The sequence below is a fragment of the Sceloporus occidentalis genome, unplaced genomic scaffold (assembly GCF_023333645.1).
Source record: "Sceloporus occidentalis isolate IW3139 unplaced genomic scaffold, rSceOcc1.0.p SCAF_19, whole genome shotgun sequence".
NCBI lineage: Eukaryota > Metazoa > Chordata > Lepidosauria > Squamata > Phrynosomatidae > Sceloporus > Sceloporus occidentalis.
In genome coordinates, this window is record NW_028316999.1 from 113,782 (window position 1) to 123,044 (window position 9,263).

The window sequence follows — 9,263 nt, forward strand, 5'->3', positions numbered from 1 at the left end:
AATGTGATACACTCAAATAGTGACCTGAAACGGCTTCAAATGTAACTAAAACAATTCCAGTATTTATTGACAATTTCTAGCGAAATCATGTGAAATGAATGACCTGGCTGTTTAGTCACTGTAAGCAACCAAAACTGATGTGAATAGTGGATGTTGTGCTGCAACTTTTTTTATTTTTATTATTTTAAAGTCCAACACTTATATATTTGTCTTTTCATTTTAGAGATTTAGTCAGGTTGCATGAAGATGGAGCAAGTCCGGTCGACGGTCACTAACTTTGTAAGTATTTACTGAGTTTGGTTTTTTCATCGCTGATGAGTATGTCCCACAAGACGAGCTGAGCTCGCTGTAAATAATGCATAATCTAATTGGTCAGGAAAGTTTGAAGAATAAATATACAGGACCAGCTGCAGTGTAGTAAAGTCAGTTAAATATTGACTCTCCCATTAGTGAATATACCCCAGTGTAGTCAAAATTGTCTTCTGTCCTATTACTTGGTAATCTCTCTCCTTTCCATTTAACCCCTTAAGGACAATTGGCAGTCCCTAAACCCATTGAAAACCATGCATTTTGAGTGCGTACATGTACGGGCTTTGTCATTAAGGAGTTAAGAACCCTCCTGTGAGGCAGATAACTAGGTGGGTTGTTTAAAGGAAGACAAGATGGAATTGTAGGTACCCAAAATAAAGTTTGTTATCCAACAGAAAAACACCCAGCAAAATGCTATTAATAGTTTGCTGCACTTTCCAATACTAGTCATCCTTCTGTAAGATGTACATGCAAAATCAATGGATGCTAGATGAACGTCTATTTAAATACAATGCTTTCAACCTCTAAGAGGTTTGGTTTTGCTGCTGTAAATATTGCTGCATAAAACCATTATATCGTTTCAAACGTGGGATTGGTTGCTGTCTTGTAGTTTATACATGTAATGCTTGGTAGACAAAACTGTCTTAAATCTAAAATGTTTAAAAGAAAATGTCCTTTTTAAAATGCAAATCCCATCCAATACATCAGTGTTCGTCCATATTCCCTAACTGAATTTGTTGAGAATCCAGTTATCTGTTGGGCATAACAAGGTTGCTTACCATGAACATAACTCAATGTACTATTTTGCAGTCGGCTTGTAAGCTTAAAATCCGTGCATTTTGTTCATATGTGCTTGAAGGAGCATATAACTTAATTTCTGTTTCCCATCAGTTTGGCAGGGTTCCTCTCTCGTATACCCGTTTCAGTCTGACGCCGCAGGCAGATGGAGATTCTAGCCAAGTGGAAATGAAGCTAGCTGATGAGGAGGAATGTGGAGATCATGTGATGGCCGATAATGTTGTGAAGCATAGAAAAGGAAACAATTGTAAAGGCACCTGTTTTAAAATTCTTGCCGCATCTCTCTTATTCTTGACAGGTTGGTACATGGGTAGATCATGTCTGATGTCTTGTTTTTGATTCTTTGATATGTGTAATGGTAACAAAAGCCTCTGTCGCGCAGGATTCCTTATCGGCTACTTAAGTTATAGAGGACGCGTTGAAACGGTATTCAAGAACCAAGAAAAGGACGATGGTGTACCCGAATCTTCTGTTGGCTTGGATTCTCCTGCAGAAACTCAATCTGTCCCTGAAATGTCCAATGTGTTACACTGGGGCGACTTGCAGTCATTGCTGTCATCAAAGACTGACAATTTGATTTTCAAAGATAACATAAGGTATTGGAGCTTTTTATCAGTGGAAATGTAGGGTTGTGAATAATATAATCCCAAGCATTATTTTTCACGTCATAATCTGCAGAGAAATTCTTAACTCTTCATTCGCTGTTTTAGGAAGCTGACTGACATTTCTCGTGAAGCTGGTTCCGTAAACGAGGAAAGTATGGCCTTAATGATGCATAATGCACTCAGCAACATGTCTTTGGATAAAGTGTGGAATGATGAACACTATGTCCGGCTGCAAGTCAATGGAGAGTATGTTACCATGCCCCCCAAAGGGATTTTTAACTAAACAAAGTTAAATAAAAAAAAAAAAAGTTGCAGCGAATCACTTTTTTTTTTGAAATTTTTTTATATACAGTTCACCAAACAAAATAACCATCTTTAAGAATGATGATGCAGAGGACACCCTAACCCCAACATCGTACGTGGCCTACAGTGCTTCAGCCACTGTTTCTGTGAGTATACTTGAGTTTAAAACATTTTTTTTACATATTTTAACACTATTTGCAGACCCTTTCCAATGCTGCATTTTTTCTGTCACTGAATGATTCTTTTTTAAGAGACGCTGTATTTAATCTATAATCTATGGAAGTCTTGAGGCATATGTTTAGGGACATTAATCTAATGTAAACCCCCCCTTATGTCCATAAGGAAGTATGTTATGGGCTATGAGACCAAAAAATGTATTGGAGCCACCTGATCACATAAGCTTTTATTTTTTTTCTTTTCTCCAAGGGAGGCTTACTGTACTGCCATTATGGAAGAAAGGAAGACTTCAAAACACTGCAAGACCTGAACATTGATTTTTCTGGAAGCCTGGTTCTAGTGCGATCTGGATTAATCAGCTTTTCTGAGAAGGTGACGTTCAAGACTTTTGTATATAAACTAAGAATCTCCTCATTGCTTTCTGTGTGTATAAATAAAAATATTTTTTTTTTTGTTAGGTTAAAAATGCAGAACTTGCCAAAGCTCTTGGGGTACTGATCTATCCTGAACCTTCAGACTTTACTTTCCCTATGTCACAGAGCCGTACGATAAACTCTCCTTTTGGTCATGTAAGTTCTTTTTGGGGAAGGAAACATAATGTAGGAGTTTCTGCCCTTGGTGGTAGCTACATTTTTCAGGTTTTTTTTTTTTTTCTTCCTCTAGGCTCATTATGGAACTGGTGATCCGTACACTCCTGGCTTCCCATCATTTAATAACACTCAGTTTCCCAGCGTTGAATCTTCAGGACTCCCTAAAATTCCAGTTCAAACCATCTCTAGTGAAGATGGCAGGAAACTTCTACAGTAAGAATGCGCTTTAGTCTACTTTATACTTACAGTGGATATGACATGATTTTGTTTCTCATTCTTTAACATCACAAGAACCTGGCATTGTAACAGGGGTGTGTAGACTTTTTATATCCACTGTATGTGCTTACGCACCCCAACTGTATAACCTTTGACTTCAATACACAATGCGTCAATGAAATAACATTCTACATTGCTTTTTTTTTTTTTTTTTTTTTTAAATTCAGGAGCCTTGGAGGAGCTGTTTGCCCCTCCTCTTGGAAGGTTCAGTGTATGCTGGGTCCGCAACTTAAAGACGCCAAATCTGTTAAACTTGATGTAAAGAATGTTCTTGCAGAGAGGAAAATTTACAATGTTTTTGGTGTTCTACGAGGTTTTGATGAACCAGGTAAACATTAGCTATATTGGGAGTGTTGGAATGATCAGACTGATTATAAATGCTCATACATTGTAGAATGTGCGTTTGTCAGTCGGTATACTCTTTTAAATTTACTTTTGGGTTTTAAACGTTCATGGAAGGCTGAGGTCTGTGTCTTAGTATGACAGAGAATTATTCAACAACTTCCTTTCATGCTATCACTCTACTCCTTACCCTTCCAAAAACCTAAACAATTAAACAGAAGTTGGAATTGAGGCGTAATCATGGCAATCCTGAGAAGATACCTGTCCTTAATGCATGTACTGTATCTTAATATGCAATTTCCACTATCTTTATGTTGTGTATTAAATGCTGCAACCCCGGGGTTTAAGTCTACGGTGTTTATTCTAATTTCCTTTCCTACATCTGGCTTGCAGATCGTTATGTTGTGGTGGGAGCTCAGAGAGATGCCCAGGGCCCAGGTGCAGCCAAATCAGCTGTGGGATCTTCCATTTTACTCAAGCTGGCTAGTATGTTGTCAGAAATGGTGAAAACAGGTAAATAAAAATACGTGTATAATATGGATGTCTAATGTATGTGCAGTGACTTGCTCTTCAATCATCTCACAGCCAGGGGCGGGCTGGGGCAGGGGGGCAATTGCCCCCCAGGCCGCCCGAAATATAATCTAAACGGCCGCTGGGTGTTGATGCCGCCGCTACTTTAATACTTTTTTTTTTTTTTTAATTTAATATGGCAAGCCGGATCGGCTATTAAATGAAAAAAAAATAGTATTAAAGCAGCGCCGGCCGGCGGCATCAGCACCCAGCGGCCGTATGTGATGGCCGCCAAGTGATGGGAGCAGCGTGAGGGGTGAAAGCTCCGCCCCCCTCGCACTCACCTTTCACCCCTCACGCTGCTCCATCACTATGCGGCCATCAGATTGTTGGAAATCGAATCTAAACGGCCGCTGGGTGCTGATGCTGCCGGCCGGAGCTACTTTAATACTTTTTAATATGGCAAGCCGATCCAGCATATTAAATTTAAAAAAAAAAAAAAAAAAAAAAAAAGGATTAAAGTAGCTCCGGCCAGTGGCATCAGCACCCAGCAGCCGTTTAGATAAGTTTTCCAGCAGTCTGATGGGAGCAGCGTGAGGGGTGAAAGGTGAGTGCGAGGGGGCGGAGCCACTTCACTTGACTTGCCCCCCAGGCCTTAGGCTGCCAGCCCTCCCCTGCTCACAGCCCTCCTCACCTAGCTTTGCATAGGCTGTATAAGTGTTGCCATATGGGTATTGGTGCGCAAGATTTTACAGTTCCTCCTGTGTGCTGTTGTGTTTTTGCGTTTTTATTTGGAAGTGTGTGGCGCATGTACAGCCATCAAAATGTATCTGGTTTCAATTTGGCCGATTGTCTAATTGAATTTCTCACCTTTTTCTTCAACTTGTGTTAAATGTTCTTTTGCTCAATAGCAATGATGTAATTATGTTTGTATGCTCTCCACAGATGGCTATAGGCCAAAGCGAAGCATTGTATTTGCCAGCTGGGGTGCCAGTGAATTTGGATCGGTTGGTGCTACAGAGTGGCTGGAGGTAAAGATTTACAGCCTTCCGCAGGATGATATCCCTTGAAATTCACGCTTTGTCATAGCGCATTCTTAACACTTCATCTCTTCTAGGGATACCTAACCACTCTACATCTGAAGGCAATATCCTATATCAGTCTTGATTCTGCTGTTCAAGGTATGGAAAAGCCAAAGTGTTTTCATCTAAAGCAACTGCCTAATAGAATAACATCCAATTATGATACGTAATCAATACTACACAAGAGCCTTATAAAACATGGTCTGAATGGAATTCTATCAAAGCTGATTAGATGCCTGTAGGCCGTGGAATGTAGTGCAAGAGACCGTCATTGGGATTTCTACACCTAGGCAGGACACTACAGTTCATGTTAACCTTTTGTTACAGGTTCTGGAACCTTCAGTGTCTCTGCAAGCCCCCTTATGTACTCCATAGTTGAAGACTCCATGAAAGAGGCAAGTGGTAAAATAACCTAAAAAGTATTGTGTAACACGTCCTACTGTTCTGGGCCAGTTTGGTAATTATTGCAGTGTGTGTGTGTGTGGCGCGGGGTGGGGGTTTGTCGCGCAACATCCCTGCAATAGTTAAAGGGGTAACAAATCCTGGGGATTGGTAAAAGCTATAAACGTTCATTTAGTAAATGAACCAAAGCTTACTCAAGGAACAAAGCAATGGGAAAGCTAGAATGGGCAGAAAATGCCATACTGGACCAATCTTTCTTTTTATACTGCATTTTCATATATCATGCTGTAAGGATATAATTCTGGCAAATCATACTTGTCCATTGAATAGACGTTGCTTATTACTGTGTTTCTTCTATATAGGTAAAATATCCTGCTTCATCCAACCATCTATATCCTCAATTTGTGAAAGGTTCCAAGTGGACAGAGACGATGTAAGATTTATTAGCATATATTTACAGACCATTGTATATCTTACATGAAAGTGTGTAATCCCTCTTGTTGCTCTAGGTTAGGTGTTTCTATTTGCAGTGATCATCTGCAGTATTGCACAGGCTAGTTTGTGCATTTAATTCCCTGTACTAAAGAAAAAATAGTTTGGTCTTGATGTAACTTGGCTGTTCCATAGGTTATTCCAAATCAGGTCTGCTATTGCTTTAATCTCTATAGTCACTGCTGTAATGATACTTCTTCTACTGGCCTGAGTTTACCCATGGCATGGTGTGATCTCTGTTCCTTAAGTATCAGACAATCACAGCTGTGGTCATAACTACTGCTGTCCCATGTAAGAAATCATAGCTTATAGTCTGAGGGTGCCCACACCTAAGCACTAGTTTCCTAAATTGTTATTTTGTGCTTCCTCCAGTGTGACTCGATTTACCTTTGAAGATACTGCCTATCCATTCCTGACATACTCTGGAATTCCATCCGTATCTTTCCGTTTTCAGAAGGCAAGTTTTTTTGTTTTTTTTTTGTTTTTATTGGTATTGTGTGAAATGCTTGACTGGCTCTTTATAAAATACACCAGTCAGCCATAACATTATGACCACTGATAGGTGGGATATATTGGGCAGCTAATGAACATTTCATCCTCAAAGTTGATTTATTAGAAGCAGGAAAAGGGTGTGATGGCTAGACTACTGGGTCAGAGCATCTACAAAACTGCAGCTCTTCTGGGGTGTTCCCGGTCTGTAGTGGTCCAAGCAAGGAAAAGCGGGGAACCATTGATAGGTTCATGGGCGACCAAGACTCGCTGAAGCTCAAATTGCTGAAAAAGTTAATAAAGAAATGTGTCAGAAAACCATGCATCTCAGTTTGTTGCATATGGATTTGCGTAGCCGTAGACCAGTCAGGAGAACACGTCACCAGGATGCATACATGGAGGCCCCACCTTACAACTTACAGGACTTAAAGAATCTGCTGCGAACGTCTTGGTGCCAGATACCACAGAATATGCTCAAAGGTCTAGTGGAGTCAGTGCCTCAACGGGTCAGGGCTGTTTTGGTGGCAAAAGGGGCACCTACATGATTTTAGGCAGGTGGTCATAACGTTATGGCTGATCAGTGTATAGTTCATCAAAGGGAATCCTTTGGTCTTTTTACACACTGAATTGGTTGTATTAATACCACAACTCCTGCAATCTCCCCCTTTAGTGATTAAACAGCAGTGTGTACAGCTTTCTCCAGACCGCTGTGCTGTTATGCTAGGGCCTGACCATGAATGTGTTTTTGTCCAGAGCTCTTCAGCTTTGTATAAAACTCACCATCTTCGTTGTAGCATACATATTTGCTCAGAAATCCTATCAGATATTTGAAAGCTATGATTTTGTTTATAAACCATATGCTTGCAGAACATTTGATCACTTGCTGACTTTTGTCTACAGGATAATAAGCCTTACGCATACCTTGACACTGATATGGATACTCTAGACAATCTTGAGAATCTGGTTGACATCGATGTCATGTGTCGAAGTGTGGCAGAGTTTGCTGGTCAGATGGTATTGCGCTTGACTCACTGGCATAAACTTCCACTGGAAATCAACCAGTACAGCACTGTTTTACTTCAGATGGCTGTAGCACTATTCAAGCAATATGCTGCTCTAAAGGTAGGTGTTTGTCTTAGGGGTGGGAGCTTTCTTAAGCTTGTAGAATTCTTATGTTCCACTGCTGCAGGGGACCTGGATCCTCCTCTTGCAGCCGGTGGACATCTGCGCACTGGCAACCTCAGCTGCTGCCGGGGCTTCAGTGACCTTCTGGTGCTCCACCATAGAAGTCCCAGTAGCAGCAGAGGTTAACTGCACGCGTGGTGCTGACGTCCACCGGCTGCCCCCGCTTGACATCAGAGAGTCTGGAGCACATGGGACAAGTCTAGGGATGCATCAGAAAGTGGGTATAAGGTATATCAGGGGACAGAGTCCATATCATAGTCTATATTAAATATGAAAAAAATTCCATGTGAAATATTTACTAAACTTTTTCCTTATAGGGTAGTCTTGTATTCAGGCTTTTTTCTGAATTAATCGAATTGTGGGGTGTCTTATCAAGCAAATACAGTAATACCACTTTCTAAACTTGGATATTTGTCTCTACAGGAAATGGGCTTAAGTATTACATGGATTTCCTCTGCCCGGGGGGACTTCAAAAGGGCTGCCGAGTCCCTTAACACTGAGTTTTCACAGTCTGACCTGGACAATAAGCCTTTCTTACGCTCCCTAAATGACCGCATCATGAAGGTACCTGCTTCATCCGTTCTGATCTACCATATATATTTTAAAATCGAACGTTAAAAAATTGTGTAAATTAGAGACCCCTTCTCCTTCCTCAAAATTCACAATGGTTCTATATTACATAGCATGAGCAAGATTTAACTTTATCAGATAATGCTCAGCTAGACAGTTTCCCAGATCTCATAGTTCATTAAGTGCACCAATTAGGCAGCTGTGACACAAAACCCTGTACTATGCTACAGTTCTTAAATAAAGTGGATATCCAAAGGAAAATGTTATCTCTGGGCATAAAATAGTGAGGTGGACAGAATGGAGTATGGGCATTGGCAAAAACCTTGTCTCATCTCTCCGGCCCCCATCTTTTATCTGCAGATCTGGAGAATGCTAACAAACTCCATTCATTCAGTGACTGACAACAAGCCATTCTGTTCACCACAGGCCAGGGTCCTTTTTCTGTAGGATTAAACTAAAGATAACAGCTAGAACACCTCAAAATGAATTATGCAAAACCTGAAACTCTTCAAATTTGATTTCTCAGTGTTTCAGGACTGACTAGTTGCATTCAAGTCACTTTGGCTATTGCTAATGTCTGCTTCTTGTTTTTAAGGTTGAACACAACTTACTGTCTCCTTACGCCTCTCCCAATGACACTCCATTCCGGCACATAATATACGGATCTGGCAACCACACATTTGTTGCTTTGATGGAACACTTGGATCTGCTGAATACGGATAAGGCGAAGTTTGACAGAGAACTCTTCAAAAAACAATTAGCCATGCTTACTTGGACAATCCAAGGGGCAGCTAATGGAATGGCTGGAGAGATATGGGAGATAGACAATGAGTTTTAAGTAGGATAGTATCTAATCTCTCTCTTCTCTTCTTCCCACCCCCCCCCCAATCCAAAAAGCACTTATAAAATGTTTCTTTAGAACACTTGTTCTACCATATCCATGCTACTCGCTTAGGAGTGAGCACCTTTTTATAAACAGTTGTGTTGGCACTTAATGTTAAAGGTCTGTATCTCACAGGTGACCGCCGCATATATTGGCCTATGTTACTTGCAAGTGCGACTGAAAGTATTTGAGTATTTTATTTGTTTATAGTAGATCTCCCCCAACCCCAATTCTTGCATTGCCAGTAATT

At 40.6% G+C, this 9,263-nt stretch overlaps 1 protein-coding gene across 1 annotated transcript; it reads left to right on the forward strand.

Annotated features, from left to right (window-relative positions):
- The first annotated feature begins 246 nt into the window (after window positions 1–246).
- LOC149302252 (transferrin receptor protein 1-like) lies at window positions 247–8,968 on the forward strand. The gene is made up of 18 exons (XM_089482636.1): window positions 247–279; window positions 1,201–1,405; window positions 1,490–1,703; window positions 1,818–1,958; window positions 2,065–2,161; window positions 2,442–2,564; window positions 2,651–2,761; window positions 2,856–2,995; window positions 3,226–3,386; window positions 3,794–3,913; window positions 4,856–4,941; window positions 5,028–5,091; window positions 5,320–5,387; window positions 5,757–5,827; window positions 6,259–6,343; window positions 7,276–7,497; window positions 7,984–8,124; window positions 8,726–8,968. Exons 1-18 carry the CDS (start codon window positions 247–249, stop codon window positions 8,966–8,968), a joined length of 2,325 nt encoding a protein of 774 aa, XP_089338762.1.
- Window positions 8,969–9,263: the final 295 nt, after the last annotated feature.

What these genes read in the sequence shown, in the direction of transcription:
- LOC149302252 (XM_089482636.1), top strand. Translation starts at nt 247, where the DNA reads ATGGAGCAAGTCCGGTCGACGGTCACTAACTTT. An exon ending in GTGCTACAGAGTGGCTGGAG is followed by an intron (nt 4,942 to 5,027) that starts GTAAAGATTTAC and finishes CATCTCTTCTAG; the next exon opens with GGATACCTAACCACTCTACA. An exon ending in TTGAAGACTCCATGAAAGAG is followed by an intron (nt 5,388 to 5,756) that starts GCAAGTGGTAAA and finishes TCTTCTATATAG; the next exon opens with GTAAAATATCCTGCTTCATC.